Genomic DNA, 18,689 nt, shown 5'->3' on the forward strand with positions numbered 1-18,689 from the left:
GAGTCTTTTGGATTTAGATTTCATTTGTCTGTACGTGAGTGTTTATTTCTTTATTCTGGTAAATATTGGTGCTATATGGAGGGTGCTGTTGGTATGAACGGAAGTGAGATTAATTGACTTCTGGAAATAACAGCCCTGGCGGAGTGTGTGTTTGTATCTGTGTCTATGAGTGCCTTACAACAGACTTTCGTCCTGTCTGGGGTGTATCCTGCTTTGCACCCGTTGCTTACTGATATAAAGGTCTAACTCACCCACGGCCCTTTAGTGGTTAAAGCTGTAAGAAAATGATGAATGTTTTATATGATTAAATCAAAGGCAAATAAAAGCCTTGTGAAAGAATCACTTCTCTCATATAAAAAAGTGAAATGTGCTATTGAGCACTTACATAGTACACTCCAATTTTCGAGCAGCCAATCAGAAAGTGCCACACGAGCAAGCCGTAATGAGTGAAGACTCAAGAATGTGTGACAGGTTGAAGCTGAAGGCCATACTCCGTAAGCATGGTTAAATGCAGATGTGGGGACATCAAAGTGGGTGAAGCACAAAACCCAAGTTATCTAAAAGTACATATAAGTACCTCTGGGTATGTTTTTTTTTACATGATTCACAGCTTTCAGGTAGACATATTACTAATGAACTGCAGGATAGGGTAACTACCATAGGGTATTTTGAACAGTTATCCTTGATGACCAGTCTAGAGGCATGAAAACATGGAATTGTTTTCTATAAAAAGCAAAGGTTTCTCATACCAATTACATATATATAGCATCATTCCAGCAGGTTCATTTTTACCTCATATGACACATTAATGTAAATTTGCCTGAGGTTGACTGAAGGTTGTCACTCTAGAACATACAAGTATTTTGTTTTTGGAATAATGTGTTTGAATTACATAAATCCTGTAGCTAGAAAAGCTTATTATTTGTGGCTCCTGTATACATGTCCTGTGCATGTCCTGATTGTCGTCATTACCACATCCAATGCTACAAATCTGTGTACTTGTATATACAGGACGTTTTCAGCAGGTTAATTTTTCCGTCATATATCACAGTTATGCACACCTGCCTGAGGACCGGGTTGTCTAAAGCTCGTGAAAAGCAAACATTTCGCACTCTTTAGAAAGTGTTGAAAAGTATGTCTTCTCAGACAACCCCGCCTCATGTAGCAGGCCTAAGAAAGCCATCTGCACTATGAGGTTGTCTGTAAATTATATGAATTTTGATTCTGCCCAAATTGTAGATCAATTTACCAGACTTTGTTTTCATGCTTTGGTTTAGTTAGGGACTGGGTTGTCTTGAAAGACAGTCTTGTTGGCACAGGCTGATCTCGGTCTATTTGTGACCCCTGTAGGAGTGTGATTGTGAAGGAGACTCTTCTCAAAAGGATTGATTCAGATTTCCTGAATGGGGTTGATGCAGAAGTTCATGATCTTGATAGCAACAAACTCCCAGATATGTATTCCAGTCTTACTCCATCAATATCAGCTTCAATGGTTCCAAGACCTTTGGGTCCGCTGTAGGAAAATTCTTCTGGTCCTGGCTTCTGTTTTGAAAGAAGTTTTCTGTTTGAGTTTCAGGCAGGAGTGGAAAATTATGGAAATAGTGATTGTTCAGAGATCACACAGCGCTTAACTTTTTGGTTAAGGGAACGTTCTATACTGACAGACTAAAGGATCTCCTCCTTTTTGCTCTTGAGCAGGAAAGATCAAAAGGTGACCTGCTCGAAGTACACAAGGGCAATGACAAAGTTGACCCAGAGGATTTCTTCTGAATGAACACGAACCATGATTTTTAAACTGAAAGCAGGAGGCACTTCTTTACCCAAAGGATTGTAGAAGTATGGAACATCCTGCACAGCCATGTCGTTGAAACTGATACCAACCTTCTTTCAAGAAATGGGTGAATGAGATCCTTGGATTAGTTGGCAACTTACTGTCAATCAGGCTACATGGGCCAGATGGCCTCCTTTCTTCTGATACAGACAGTTTAGAACCATTAACACGTCAGATTGATGTTTTTTGAGGCAGTCTGTTTAAAATTAAGAACCTTTCTTGGGTTCTTAAGTGACATCTTTAGATAGAGATCTAAAACACAACCGTTGAAATAATGGATGAAATGCCATGGGTTGTGTTTTTAGTCTTTTTTGATTGATAGTTCTAAAGCAAAACCATTTCTTGCAGTTAAGAGTAGTTGCCGAGATTTTCCTTCATATGATGGAGTAAAGCAAGACATTTTAAACTCACTGACTGAAGGTTTCAGGAATGTAAGACTTTGAGTGTACTTGGAGCTACTATGGATTCCTGGTGTAACACATAGCACTTAAATTATTAATGCATCTGGAAATGAATATCTTCATTTTCAAGTATGGGTTACCTGAGTCATCACTTTTTTCTCAGTTCACTTCCCCTGACCAAAATGGATATAGTCCTAATTCATTTTAATAACATGAGGAGCTCATTATGAGCCAATCAGATGAGCAGACAGTGTGCAGGAGTTCTAACAGGCCCGAATTCATGAATTATTAAATGTACCTGATCTTATTAGTGTTGGAAGCTGTCGTTCATCAGCTCTCTCCCTGGGCTTCCAGCAGCTTTGTTTTGTTCCCCCTTTCTCATTATGACAATTTCACTAACCTGTCGACCTTCATGTTTTTCAGAAGAAAATACTCTGGAACAGGCATACTGACTGGTTAACTCTTGAAATGACTCTACTTTTTTCTAAGGATAAACAAACAGAATTTTCTGGGGAGTTCTTCTTGACCTCATGGAAGAGAAGCACACAAGTGAACTGAAAACAATAAAAATTGTTTCCTAGCAATCCTTAAAAACATTGATACACTGTACTGTATATCTACCCAGATTTTTTATGATTCCTTATTCTTCTCTCATCATCATCTTTATTATTATTGATCAAGTAATTTCTTCTGCATTCCAGGGTGCATGCCTGTATCCCTGTATTACATTGGTAATCCTTGCATCATTGCTATGCCAGGTCACATATCAAATACAAGTGTCTGAAACTGAATGTATTACAAACCCGCACACCAAATTAAAAAAAAAAAGTGTGCTTAATGCAATTTCACAAAATCACACCCTAGCTAAATTATTTGTTGAGGATTTGCCTGTATAATAGGTGGAACCTATTTACGGGCTGATCATTTCCCAGTGTGGTATCCATGTAAAAATAATGCATGAGTCAAGATAATCTGGGATTATCCACTGCTACAGAGACGATTTTCTTCTACTCTCACACCATGGGACAGCAAAAACCCTTGCTTTATTGCAAACTGTACTCAACCCATTTCATTTGCTGTGGTGTTCACTCTTATTTAGGCTGGCTGTAGATTGTCCACATGAAGTGCCTGCTGATTTTTGCAAATCAGTGGACGGCTTGCTTTCTCTGTACAGTGCAGCTCCAGTGACATTGACTGTTTCGTTCTGGATTTCATGTCAGAACGTTTCAATAGGTTACTGTGTAGTGTTGACTCTTTATGAGCTTTAAATGGATAGACGATTGTGCTTTATGGTAATGAATAATGATGAAGTCACTCTGCAGTAGCTGTCTGAAGACCACGATAGTAAATGCTTTGTAAAAGAAACAGTGGCTGGTATTAGTAAACAAATTTTAGCGGATTCCTTTTGTTTAAAATGTGCTTCTACCATTCACTTTGGGAATTTAAAAAGCAGGAATATCCTTGGGAATTAAATATTTTTCATGTATATGTTCTGATTTGATTATTTGGGGAGAAAAAAACAGATAGTTGATGTGACCTTAATTTGCTACATTGAAAATTCTTAAAATATTTCGAAAAGGAATAAATATTAGCAGGGTTAATTTCAATATTGGCTATCATCTGAGTTACTTTATGTAGTAAAACCTTAATACTGAGTTCTGCACGTTTTCTGTGGTCAATCTTGTGTTGCGCAGTAGGGTGAAATGAGGGCACCCTTGTTGTGGAGCTTCATCTTGAGGATCTACTTTGCCTAACCTGTATTGGTTTCTGTAGTAAAGGCACAGCTTAGGTTTAACAAAGAGTCGGCAAGTTTATGTACTGTACTATAGAAGTGCATCATGGGTTATGCATTAGGTGTGTTTAGTAATGTCTGTATGCGTGTGTTGTGCTGAGAAATGAAAGAAACGTTAAATAACAAACAAACGACATCCATGGTTCCCTTAGTTAGCACACTCTTAGTTCTTGCATGTTTTGTGGAAAAATAATAAAAAATAAATTAGAAGAAAGAGAATTAGCTAAACCATAGGAGTAGGAGGGTGAGCTTGTTGAGTGGGAGAGGAAGAGAGTACACTTAATTTACTTTCTTGTCTGTAATTTCTATGCTTAATATTCTTTATTACAGCAGGGTGGTGTTGCTTTTTCTAAAAGTAATAAGAACAGAATGTGAAAAGTAAAGAAAATGCACTCTGCTAAAAAAAAAACATCTCTAATATAAGGTAAGCTATAATGCCATAACCATGATCTAATTCATACGTTTGCACATGTAGCATTAACTAAAGGGGGGAAAATACTACTTTATATATTCAGTATTAATTTTCATTAAAAACCCCCACCAGTAAATGCTAACATCATTTCTGAAATAGTTATAACAAAAATATGACTAAGGAAATGCTTTTTTCATCAGCCACAGAACCTACACTCTTTTCCCCATAAGGTATTATGTCCTGCATCTGTGAAATCGCTATTCCAGGTATCTAATCCTCATGAATACTGAGGTTTGACTGCATTCATATTCCTAGTGGACTAGGATATTATTTTAAGGAACATTTTTCAGATTATTTTAACTTTGGATATTGGTGTATATATTGTGAAATATATTAAAACAGAAAAAAGCAAACAGTTTTCCCAAACATATATTATTTAAAACTTAATGCACAGAATGGATTTTTGGTAAATGGAATGACACCCTTAAATATATTTTCCTGAGTTAGTTCATTTTGAGTCTTGTACCTTTTACAGCAAAGACAAGAAACACCTATTGTTTTATATGCCCTGATACTGTATAGTGTTCTTACATACAGTATACTGATATACAAAAGTGAGGCAGTACCCAGGTCTAATTAATCAAATATTTGGATAAGTTGTGATAAGTTTCTAATGTAATGAAAGCATATTTTTAATGTAGGGTCTGTCCTCCTTGCACATTAATTGCACAAATTCAGTACCATTGTCTTTCAGATCTAATCAGCCTTTGGATGGACTGCTGGGGGGATGTTCTATACTGCTAGAGCCAAGAAGTCATAGTTGTCCCCTGTTTAAAGTACTGGCACGTTGTTCTGTCAGATTCAGGTCACGAGAAGCAGCTGATCATTAAGTTTACCCTGAATCTGCACCAACTGTGCTCTTGTGCGGAAGGATATTTTTTTTTCTCATCTTTACACGTGCACTGACCCATTGGTCAGCTTGCACATTACAGCAATAAGTAGAATGCCTGCTGAAGAGTTTCCCAACAGTTTTGTGCTGTAATTTCTTTCAAGGCCAAAATGTCATTTATTGGTGACTAAAAAAACTCCATCACTTTCTCTGCTCCTACCTCAGCTAATCTTTGGCCCAGAGAAAATGGCGATTTCATTCTTTCAGCCAGTCCTCCAACTACTCTTAATTACTCAGGCAGGTCAAGATGTATCTTTTAGTGTTATTTAATTGATAAAATCACATTTTTAAATATTTATTCATACAGATTTTCAGCTTATTTTGGCAATTTTAACTAAACAGAAATACCAAAAAAACAGAGCATCTGGCATTATTACAAAATCAAATGACTTACATGTTCCTGTTCTATAACCTCTATGGTCACTATGTAAATACAATTATGCACTCAGGAAGGTATTGAAGTAAAATGGTGATTTTTTGTTGTGTATCCCTAAATGGTTATTGTCATGTGTATGTGTAAATGCGTATATAGAGGCTACTGTGTTTCCTTTCATGTTCAGTGTGACTTCATTTTTGTGTCATTGTGACAAGAGTTTTAAACAAAGTCTTTAAGTGAATTTCAATAAAAATAATTTTGGTTTATGTTCTAATACATATACTAAAACACTCATGTTTTCTTTATGCATATTGTAATTATTTTAGACATGTTGACTTCTTCAAAATCAAAATTAAGAAAATGAAGCTATTGTGTGCTATTACCTTAAACTGTAAGAGAATTACTATCTGTATTTTGAGCCAATAAATGAGACTGAGTCTCAGACTAACAGGGTAGTCGAATTCTAAACATGTATTGTTTACAAATGCTTAATTTTTAATATTTGGCTTTCCCATGGCTTATATACCTGTGGAACTTGGAAAATCATTTTAAGTTTTTTCTTTGTGAAACCTGTTTCAGTGAAAAAGCATTTTTATTCCTTCTTTTTAATTAAAAACAGGTTCTCTTCTCCTGCTGTTTGGGACTTTGATTAATCCCAATATTAGGGTCATCTTGTTGAATAACAGGATTTTCAAATCCCCGTTCATAGTGGAGGCATGTGATTAAAGCTTTGACTGTTTTCTTGATTAGACCAATATCCTCTGAGTTTTCAATTACCATGCTTGTTATCACCGTTTGAACTTCATTGCTCCATAGATACACTTCATCTTAAATGTCAGCTGTGTTCTCAGGAGAAGAGGTGCTTTGTATTAAAGTTTAAGGTACTTTGAGTGCCTGCAGAATTAGTGCAGGGAGCTAGAGTTTCTAATTTGAACATAGCCAGTGAGCACACTGTATTGTTTTTAAGTCGTAATTGAGTCTTAATTGAATTGGCAGAGAGGAACGGCAGGAACAAGATGAGAAAATTGGATGTGTAGGCTCTGTTTCCACTCAGCAGCCAGAAATCAGTTTCCACAAAAGTGAATTTCATCCACAAAATAAAAATGGTTTTATAGAAGCCACTTTTTTTTCCCCCAATACAACTTTTTTTTCCAATGTGAAAAAAAGGTTAGAGATGAGATTGAGAAAAAAAAAGTTTTCTTTCCAGTTTAAAGGTGTTATATATATCTTCACACACGATAGTTGCTGACAGCTCATCCAGTGCTTCAGAATCATTTGCACGTTAGAATAGAAGTCAACGGAGGATATGCACCGATATTGACTTTGTTTAGGAATACTTGCCCAAACATATTAACAGTTTTTGTACTTATATGTACAAAATATTTATTGCATTGCTTGTTGAAACAAAAAGGTTGTGGAAACTGATTGTGCCTGTACCCCTCTGTACTTTTCTTATTTCATGCATTTATTACAGGGAGTTGAGTATAAAAAATAAATGCTGAATGTCAGCATCATATAAATCTTCCATTGAAAATCAACCTTTTTGACTTGTAAATCTTGTAAGAGTGTAAATCTGTAACTTGCTTTTTAAAATGTGAGTGGTTTTGGTTTACGAGCATTTAACCCTTTTTGCTTCTTTGCATCTACTGCCTGCTGTAATGGAGTCTACAATTCCCTCTTTGCTAGCATCCTTCAGACAGCTTTCTGAATGATAAGACATGACGACCATGTGAGAACATGCTGATTGCCCAGTTCTTTTAAACGTGAGGGCTAAAAAAGGCACAGAAAGAAGAGTACAGTAAACCATGTACCAAGGTTTCGTATATAACCTCGTTCTATGGTTTCATACTATGGATTCATAATTTTCTTTTGCCAAGAAGGCTGTTCTTTGAAGTACTCAGTAATATGTCAGTGTGTTACATGATGGAGTGTTCACCAAACTCAACAATTATGATGCAAAAGTGACATAATGATCATTAGAAAGTCCAGGCCTACAGCAAGAGTTGATTAAGAAGAATCACCTTGTCGCTGATTTTATTCTGCGTCATCTATTCTGTGTTAGAGGAAACTGTAAAAGAAAAAAAATCACAAGGCAGACAGGTTCTCAGTGGAGCTCTTGCTTTTCACCATGATACAATATAACTCGACACAGTCAAACCAAACCTTCCCTTAGTTAAATCAGAAGAAATGACAACAGGTTTTGAAACTGATGCAATGATACTGTACAGTATGTCTAATCATGTACTGTATGTGTTTATTTTGTTGTCAAGAAAAGAAAAACATTTTTATGTGGAGACTACGTCCCTTTCGTAGTTCTTTCCTAGTTGTAATGGTTGGACACATCACACTAATCACTGGTGAGAAACAACAATAATTCATAAGAATTACAAGCTTTACACAGATTGAAATCAAACTGGCTTCTGTTTGATGTACTAATTAGGTAGGTAGATATTTTGTGGCAATCTCTGCTGCCTCCAGACATAGTTATTTTAAGAATTTCCTGTATTATTTTCCCTTAGCATTACCAAGGGAGGAGATTGCATGGAAATTAAATCTTTGTACAATTATTAGAACATGTCTCCAAAGGATGGGAATGAAAAGACCAGGTTAATATATGGAATCCTATTAGCGCTGCAGGATGAGCTGTATTACTGAGAAGAAGACAGTGGATTTACTATCAAGCCAAAAGACTGAAGTAAAACAACTGTTTCAAACCATAGTGTGAGGCCTAAATGCAGAATTCATGAAGTACCTTTACATTATGAGTAATCTGCACTTAGTATCAATAACAAAATTTTCAATGAACGCCTCAAAATATTGTATCCTACCACAATGTTGAAAATACTACTGACCTGTTTGTTGAAAAAGGTTATAAACATGTTGCTCTTAAAACTGCCTTTGACAACAACTTTAATGAGAAAATGGCTGTGATATCCCATTATTAGTTTGAGGATATGCAGTTGGCACTGCTGAAGTGTTTATCCCACTTTATCCAGTTTGGGTGCCTAATATTTTATTTAAAAAATCTTAAACTTGGAGTTATGAAAAAGTCAGAACCTTGGATATTTTACAGGTTTCACTTTTCTTTGGTAGATTTATGTGTTTGTTTTAAACACATTTTACTTCATTGTGTTCTGAATTCCATGTTCTGTAGTTCAGCCAGTCCATGGAATTCTGTCTTTTAGTACACTTTACTAAGTAGCATTTAAACAAAAGGTATGATACTGTTGTTTAATGTAACAGAGGCTCATTCATTGAGACATAACATGGTTAGTTTTTCAAAAATATAATATAAAGTAAATTAACATTGCTACTGAGATGGTAGAAATGCCAGAGTGCTAGTATCTTTATTTATATTCATTGGTGCACCAAGGCGTGCATAGTTTGCCATTTTGGGAACCTTTATTGACAGTGTGGAATTCATTCTCTGTCAATTATATTGATTAGTTCAGGATGACTTGAGGTAATAAGGAAAACAGACGTCCGACAGTTGATTTTCTACTTTATGCCTCAGTGATTTATACGCCAATGATTTCCTTATTAACCCAGTTTGTGTCAGGTTCACTTGCACAAACTATAGGGGCAGGACTGTCTTTGTAATGATTTCGACTGGCCAGGTTTGTTCATCAGCTGAGGTCATTAACATTGTCAACAGCGTCTGGAAATGACTTCTTACAAGCTGAGTGGCAATGGTGGGCCAAAAAAAAAAATGTTCACATTTTAATTCAGGGAAAGCCTGGACAGTTTTTAAGTTATGATACCCAAACACTTCTAAATCAAACTTTGTAATGTCCTCTTTTTTTTGGAGACAATATTTCTACTTAGAAAACAAAACAATTTGTTGGAAAACTTATAAATTATGTGTCATGTTCTTATGGTTCGATTAAGAGATTTTTTAAGTTCTTCGATGGGAATTTAGAATATTATTTCTTGTATAAAGTGAATAGCAAAGGAAGAATTCAAACCAAAATAAAGTTAATTGTCATTTTCTAAAACTCATTTCTGCTATTCTAACATGTAATAAATCTGTATCTCCGGAATCTTAAATTTAATACTCAGTGTCTTTAATTTCTGGGGTAATTCAAGGAACTATATTTATTTCATTATTGAAAACCTGGTCGAAGAGGGAGTATTCCTAAATGTTTATTGAATGTTTGTGCTTTACTGTAGATTTAAGGGTTTTATGCTTTTGAAATGTATTTAAAGGATGCATATTTAAAATTAATGTATGTGGAAAAGAAATGCTTAGAAGTTATATTCATACAATAGAATGCTGGAGATTTTTTTATTAATTCAGTTTTTTTCTTGAGTTGTATATATCGATGTTCTAAGCTGTACCTTTTAACTGTTTTTAGGAGGGGCTGATGACAACTTAATTGAAGGAGGAGAGACAAAGTTTGTTTGCAAACCAGGAGCAAGAAACATTACGGTCATTTTCCACCCGTTGCTGAGGTAAAACATTTTCTGTGTTCTTTGTAACAGTCAAGAATGTTTTTTTAAAGAACATTAACAAAGTACTGTACATCTGGGAAGCTCCTTAAACCATCACTTTAAACTAAGTGTTTCTTTAAAAAATGATTTGTTACCTTGAAGTTTTTTTCTGCTAGGTTTCTTTCTGACAAGAGAATGTTCCAATGCGTGAGAAAATGTTTTGTACTAAAAGTGAATTAGGAAGTGCATTCATATTATACCGATTTGACATAATTTATGTAGTCATCCTTGAAGGCTTCTACTGAGTACTGGGTGATGGCATAGCCCTGTTCTGCTTTCAAAAATGCAGCTTCTCTTTTGCTGTTAAATTACTGCATTTTAAAGGAAAGACAGATGCCTCTGCAATCACCCCTAGATTGCCCTCATTACTTAAATTACCAGAAAGTAAAAACTTTTTTAGATCACATAGGTTCTTAGATGAGAATAAATATGAATGACAAATATAGGAAGTTTTGAATATGATAGAATTGAAAAACGGTATTGATAAAAACCTAATAGAGACCAAACTGTTTAAGAAACCTTTTGAAGTACTGATGGCAGTGTGCAATTTCATAGAATCTCGGTGAAGGCTAGCCTCCACTATAGTGTCATGCTATCATCTACAATTTTCTTTTGTCTCTTCAATTCATTTTATCGATTGAGACAATGCTACTTTTTCAATATTATAAAGAATAGTGGCCAGGGGTATGAAAATGTGATCTAAACTGGTGCTGGATATTATAAAATCAACTGTAATCTGATTTTTTTTTTTATTCTTCAGATCTTTTTTAAATTGATTTTTCATTTTAGTGTTGAATTGACACTTATTTTTGAGAGCATATTTGACTGTGTTTAGTATCTTTTAATAACAGTGTTGGAAATGCAATGTATTTTTTTTACTATAAAAGCTATTAAATTGTTTTTCCATATCTGGAGATCATGAAGACCTTTATATAGTATTGACTTTCTCTCTAGGAAAGTTTCTGTATATGTGTGCTGGATAACAGTCAATACCTGGTTTTAGTTTTCAGGATCTCTTACCAAAACATGAATTTGTTTGTAATCTGTAGAAAGTTTTAGGATTTTTACTAATTCCTTTTACTTTATTAAACAAGTTAAAGTTTACTTTATTAAACAATTTTACTTTGTTAAACGAGTAACTTCTGTATTGCCAGATAATTACTTTGGAAAGTCTATGAGAAGAATGCAGCTAACAAATCGTTAATTTAAACACCGTTTGTGCTATGAAGTGATTGTCTTTTGTAAGACTCTTTTTGTTTCTGCAAAAAAGCAAACACCTTCCAATTGTTAAATCAGTTTGTTACTGTTACTTTGTAGTCCAGTACTCATTGTTAAAGGCGTGCACTTCTAAAGATAGCTCTTCTTTATCTTTGCTTATTATTTGCTTAGCAGACCTACTTAGCCAGCGAACATCCAAAACAGAAACTTTACTTTAATTGTAAATATAAAGGATTTATCATGCAAGTAAAGTAAGTTAAAATAAATTAATAAAATGACAATGAAATTAGTGCAAACTGGATGTGCAGGAAAAGTGCTATTCAAACGATTTAACTAGTAAAACAGTTGTCTGAGTGTGTGCATACAGAAAATCCTCATAGATACCCATCCCATTGTACCCCAGTACAATTAGTATTATACATTATATATCTATACTGATATTATATAATAATATCAGTCCAATACAGTAAGTGTTATTGAAAGATGTGGTTTAGTGGTTGCAGGTGCCTCTAAAATTAATCTTCAGCAGCCACCAAACTCTGGTTAGGGACTAATTATTATATTAATTATATTAATTATTATTATATTTATGCTTCCATTAATATTAGTCTGCCTTATATTTAGTATTTCAAATCACAGTTTTTTTTAATCCTGTAATTTGGAATGAAAACAGTCCTCTTTGTTTTCAGAGCTGCACAATTATTTCCTTATTGCCTAGGGTGACATAAAGTAGGGCTCAGGTGTTTATAATTCTTGTTGTTAGCTGTGTAAGAGTTTGTTTGGCACCTTGTGACTTACACTTTCAAATACAATCACAAATTGGCACCGTTAACTTGGAAGAAGAAAAAGCATTTTGCTATGTATATTTCACCTGTCTTACTAGTTTAATAACCTTTATTTTGTTTTTGGCTTTAACTTATAACCAAAGCCAAGGGCTTTGTCTAAGAGGTGATTTGGAGTCCTGTCTGCAGCCGAAGCTTTAATCAATACTTCCCATAGGCATATGCTTCTTATGACTAGGAACAGATTAATGTAACTGAAGTTTTTCTGACAGATGTATGAAAATTCATGAATTCCTGAAGTCATATAGAAATCCATTTAGAGATTTTTGAAGCAGTGCCACTCAATTATTTTATTAGCCACACAGAAAAGTAAAAAATATACACCCCCAGTGGGGTCTCACCTTATACAGTGTAGTAAAAAAGTACACCCCCTTAAGGTTTGTGGTTTAACATATTTAGACATATTTTACTTTCACCTAGTCCTCAACAAGTCCTAATAGTAGATAAATTAACCTTATTTGACAAATAACACACTACTCTGTCATTATTTATTTAAAAAGGTCTTCAGTAGGTGAAGGTCAGATATGTCTAAATATGTTAAGCCATGCAATCTTTAGGAGGTGTACTGTACCTGCTTTTTCATCACACTGTAGCACGTAATTTCCATATCTGGGTGACTTTGGCTGGGTTGGCCAGTGATTATCCTGGTTTCTGTGGTATTAAATGGGCTACAGAGCACGTGACTCCCCCCTGGACAGGCTGCTGGACCACCCTCCCCATCCCCCAGCATTTCTGGTCTCCATTTATATAGCGAAGTGGAGCAACTGGGAAAAACACAGGAACCTAAGCCCATGACTTACTGGCTAAACTATGCCATCCTGCCATACAGGAAGTTCTTTAGAAAAAAAACATTTTCTAAAAGCTGCATGCTAATGGTTTAAAAGGGTTAAGGTTCTGAGGCAGACAATTGTTTAAGACGATATGTAGCTCCTTGTTCTCTTTGTTGACCTATCAGCATGTTTGTTCGTACTTTGAGCAGCAAAGACTATCTGCACAGGTAGGTGGTAATTTTGTTTGACTTGTGGCCCTCACTGACATTTGAGTGGTATTCAAACCCATTATGCCCTAAACCATTTGGCATTTTGAAAGGGATGTTGCTGCTACAACAGGATAATATATTTTTTTGTGCATTTCCTTAGTTGATTAGAGAGCAGTTTAAAGTAGAGTGTATTTATTACAAGGCTGTTTGTGAGCATATGCTGGAGCTCCCTGGAGGGTTTGTGAAGAGAGTGGTTTAAATGTAGGTGGAAATGCCAGTGATCTTGATAGATTTGAACACTGTTTGGTTACTGGGTGTCAAGCCCTCTAGGATCTTTGTTGTATAAATATCAGCCATGCTTCATTAAATCAGTGCACAATTAAAAGTTTCAGCCTGCAGCAAAAAAAAAAATGAAATGCACATCTGTAGTGCTGTGACAAGGCCGATTTGTTTGAAAGAAGGTGTTGGTTAATGAGATCAGATGTGCACATCTACCCTGTGAACAGAGGGGAACTTGTCTCTACCAGCAGATAGTAATAAAAAAAAGCTAGAACTTCCTTCACCCTGAAGAGAGGACACCACCTCTAGTGAGGAAACCTAAGAAATACCTCGCAAAATAACATGTAGTCAACATTGCTGTTCAGACGGAAAACCTCAAATTAAAAGAGATGTAAAACTTGAACTCAATCTGAAGTGTTACCCAAAAGGATTTCGCTTTCTTAAAAGTAAGTTACTTGTTTTTGTCCATTGCCAAAAGTGTGCTGTTATAAGTAAAATATGAGAGAACTTCATGTTATATTTAACATCTACTGTGAACGAACTGTTATGAACAGAAGACTTTTTAAGATTTTAAATACAGGAATGCATTTTAAAAAAAGCATTCATTTAAAACCCCATCTTAAATACAACAATTTGTTCTTAATTAAAATTTGCTGTTTTCTATCAAAAAGGACCTCTGTGAATGTCCCCCGAGGATGTTACGTTTCAATTTTAAACCCCCAAACAAATTAGGACTCCCCGAGGGAACATCTATTCAGCTAGTAGACTGACTGAGAGCTGATCTTGATGGTGTTCTCTTGACCAGTTTAAACAGTGACATATTGGGGTTTTTTCCACTCTAATCCTACTCAGCCCTCATTCAGTTGCTTTTTAGAAACACTTATAATTTAACAATAATCTCAGAAAAAAAAACGATCTTTTTGTAAGTAGGCGGAATGCATTAGTACTAATGTTGTAGTATTGATAGGCGTTTTTATTTGAAATAACAGTGTGAGGCTGACTGTGCAGGAACTCTACTGGATGACATCATTATCTTTACCCCCTGTCTAATATGAAAGTGCATGATATCAGAATGCAAGCACAAAAAATTCAAGCAGAAAACATGGTAGAAGATGATAAACTTTGAATCTGAGAGAGGTCTCTTAATTTTTTGCTTTTGGTAAAGACTTTATCCTTAATTGCTTTGAAGGATGATGCTTTGCTGATCTTAAATGATTGTGTTAATATTCTGAACTGTGGCCTTCAAAGTGATTATTTTAAATGAAGAAACTAGTTGACCCATACCGTGCAACCTATTGATCTTGCATCCGCTTAAGTGCTCCTACTATTATATTAGAAATTGACTTGCTTTCAAGGCCAGTTTTTTCTTTATTTTATTAATTTTTAAATAGGTCACTGCAACAGTGAAGGAAAAGTGTTGATAATCATCCTCAAATATTTTACATGTTATGACAGTGGTTGGATCTACCCTTGATTAGAAATGACAGGTTTTAAAGAGCTTCAGGAAAGACATTTCACTTCTGATGACAAACAATGAAATTACAAAGGCAGAAGTCTTTCTAGTGACAACTGAGTCATATTGAATACATTTGTTGACCACGATGATCTGTACAGTGTGAAAGTTGCAGCATGCAGTTTTTGGCATACAGTACATGATTGAATCATAAGCATCTTAAAGATAGTTCTCATTACCTTAGATTGCTTCGCTCATAAGTCTGTTATGAAAAGTTGTTTTTAAAGATATACTGTATGTATGCAGAGCAGCCCAGCATTTCTTTAGAATTACACTTTATAGCGCAAATATAGTGAAGTATAGATCTAAAAAATATGTAAGATTTAAGGGTGTTTTTTCTGTGTTTGAATTGGTTATTCTTGGGTGAAAATAGTTTTTCAGGCTCACTGAGGCATTGTGAATAAACGGAGTATCAGCTTCAAGAACACTAGTGCATCATGGATTGTGGCTGTCTCTGTGTGATTCATTGTGGAACTGGAATTTATTAATAATAACTTCTTTAGATACGGTATACAGATATAGATATAGCCTTATTGGGATCTGTATCAAAAGCGGATTTATTGAGTTTTAGTCCAGTCATAAAAGGAAGGAATACTTCTAAAAAAGTTTCAGATAAGTCCTTATCTCTTTTTTCTAGTGGGAATACATAGCGAATCCAAAACTTTTGACCAGGGTTTAAGTGAAATAGAGACAGTAAGAGACGATTATAGACATAACAATGGGGTTATGCTGTAGTTCAAGAAGGTCCTATGTCATCTGGGATATCAACAGGGATTTTGCTTTGTGGAAGCCCTTAATAATTTAATTGACATAGTCTTTAGCCTCAGTGGTTAAAATGTCCATGTTTCCTTGCTGTTCAGAGATTGAACAGAGTACTGTGGCTGTCTAGAAACAGAGTTGGTCACTACCAGCAGCACAGTCATGGGTGTGCACCTCTTAACATCATCATCAGCAGATGAGTAACGGGAACCATATTTCTAACCACAAAACCATATGAAAGGAAAAGTTAAATAAAAGTAAAAGTGCCAAATATGAATTCTCTTTCTAGTTCCATAATAATACGCTTAATTTCACATGCTGTAGCACTATTAATGTAATACACTTTATTTTACAGGACACTTAACAGGTCAAGTAAAAAAACAGTTCAATAACCAAGGAGATACAATTAGCAGAAAGAAACACAATGGATAAGAAATGCAGTAGAAGATGCCAGGAGCAGACATAGGCACCAATTAGGTTAGGTAAAAGCCTTCCTGTAGATGACAGTTCTGAATTCTGGATTTGTGTGCACTCACAGAAGGTGACTCATGGAGGAAAAAAAGTGTGTTTTATGAAACAAGGAAAGCATCAGAAATAACATAAACAGAATAACATTGTATTGGATAACACTTTTAAATCTTTAAACAAGACAATTGCTGTAATGAAATCTACTTTGTTTTTTCCGTAATGTTATGTATCATTTACCGTTCCGTGCTCTACGTGCAACATTTTCACTCTACCAGCTCCTGCTGAAAATATACAAACAACTTTCCCATAATTTTATTGTTGCATACAATGATAGCTTCCATTAGGAATTGTGCACGCACAACTACGCTACTACAGGCACACAGCAGGAGGGTCCAGACAGCAGCTATGCCCATTTCCTCAAGAGTGAGAAGAGAAAACACTGTAAATGCTATACTGTATGCTGGGGCCTGAAATATTTGAAGTCCCCTTAATATCAATGCATCTTTCAATTGTATAACTCATTAAATAACCAGGCAGTTAGAAGCCAAAGGCCTTTGCTACAGAATGGTCAGGTTCTGTATGAGTTTTATTCCATGAGGAGACTGGTATTCATAATTGAATAATTCTAATAAGAGCACCTAATGCCCAGCTGCACGGGTATTATCCTTGCTGTGGGCAGTCTTTCCTTGCCATTCTCCTTGTGGCAGTCTTGCGTTTTTAAATGTCTTCAGCAGGTGACATTTATCTTCCTCTAGAAGCTCAAATGATAGATGGGTAAAGCTTTCCTTGTGTTGTCTTTCGGGCTTTGTTATGTTGGTTAGATTCCCGCACTGGAATCAAAGTCACTTTGTTTGGGACAGCCTATAGCATTTCGGGTTGTATAGCCGTCACTTGGCACTCCTGGGCAGCCCTGGAGATCCTCGGGGCTCCGCTCGGCGCTGCCCTGAACATGCAAGGTCAGACACTCGGATAGACTTGGCTGCAGGCAGTTCCAGGGGTGTCAGCCCTTCACTGTGGTGTAACAGATTTATGGCCTGAAGAGATGTGCGTGCTGTTCTGTTGGAATTGTTTCCACTTCACTTATTTTGTATTAAAGGTTTCTCTAGTCGAACACTGAGCTGACTCTGCTCCCTCATGGTTAAAAGATCATTAATGGCATAATGGAGGTTAATAGACAGTATTTCATTGTACTAGAAGTAAAAAAAGAAATGTACATGACTGGTGTATAGTTGGATTTATATCTTTACTCTTTTTTTCCCTGCCCCCTTGACAGCAGTTCCATCTTGTGCAGAATGTGGATTTGACGTTTTTGAAAGAGAGGGAAAAGCGCTGCTGTTTTACAAATTATCAAGGATGCTCAATGATCTGAAAGTGATAAAACGCTTGAATTACAGCTATATCAATCAGTCCGTCCATTCTTACATGCATACATACCTCCATACCTACCAGTAAGAGTCCCTCGCATGTGAACAGGACTTCCTAAATTTCTGTTAGAAAATGTACTGTACAAGAAGTAGAGAAGCGTCCCAGTTAACATTACTTCTGTTATACGGTTACCAAACACTATTACAGGATTACAGTGGCTTTTCTGTGCATTTCTGAAGTATTTTGCAAAAAACACATCTTGTTTTAGTGAGAGACAGACTGTTTTTCATTTTCACCAGTTCTCAGAAACCTCCCATTGAAATTTAAAACAATTAATTTGATACTTTCTGTCATCGATCAGCAGTAAGTCTTCACGGCATTGTTCCCAAGTAATGTGCACTATTCCTAGAGTCACAATACATGGGCTTAAAGCCTGATGGTACAAAGAAATCTCTCTTGGTAACAGGTATTCGCCCATTGTTTCTGGGTGGGTGGTCCTACACAAACCAGTATTCTAGTAGAATAGTTTATTGTCATATGTACATCTTCATTGGAATTCTTAATTGCACTGATCTCTTGGGAAATACACAGTACAACAAACAACACTACACAATGTAGACTATAGGAACAATAAATGTATACATGCAGATGTATATTGAGCCTGAGGCCCTGCAGTTAGCTGTTGAGGATGCGTACTGCAGTGGGATAGAAGCTGTTCTTGAGTCGATCGGTCCTTGCTTTAACAGTGCGGTACCGCTTGCCAGAGCTCAGGGGTGAGAACAGTTTGTGGCCTGGATGGTTGGGATCCTGAATAATGGATTGGGCTTTATTGTGACAGTGGATGGTGTGGATCTCACCGATTTGATGGTAAATTGTAACCTATGATCCTCTGGGCCGTTGCCACAACCCTTTGTAGTGCATCTCTGTCATGCATGGTAGTACTGCTGTACCACACAGTGATGCCACTAGTGAGGACACTTTCTATGGTGCTGCGGTAAAAATTTGAACTGCTTC

General features: G+C 35.9%; 1 protein-coding gene across 2 annotated transcripts in view; it reads left to right on the top strand.

The window, feature by feature from the left end:
- Positions 1-18,689, top strand: part of exoc4 (exocyst complex component 4) — a 218,359-nt gene that overhangs the window by 75,795 nt on the left and 123,875 nt on the right. For both annotated transcript variants that reach the window (XM_015352427.2, XM_006633281.3), the window contains exon 10: positions 10,117-10,213. In XM_015352427.2, the coding sequence (XP_015207913.1) occupies positions 10,117-10,213 (97 nt within the window). The remainder of the gene's footprint in view (positions 1-10,116; positions 10,214-18,689) is intronic.

Source organism: Lepisosteus oculatus, chromosome 7, assembly GCF_040954835.1.
Source record: "Lepisosteus oculatus isolate fLepOcu1 chromosome 7, fLepOcu1.hap2, whole genome shotgun sequence".
Classification (NCBI taxonomy): Eukaryota; Metazoa; Chordata; class Actinopteri; order Semionotiformes; family Lepisosteidae; genus Lepisosteus; species Lepisosteus oculatus.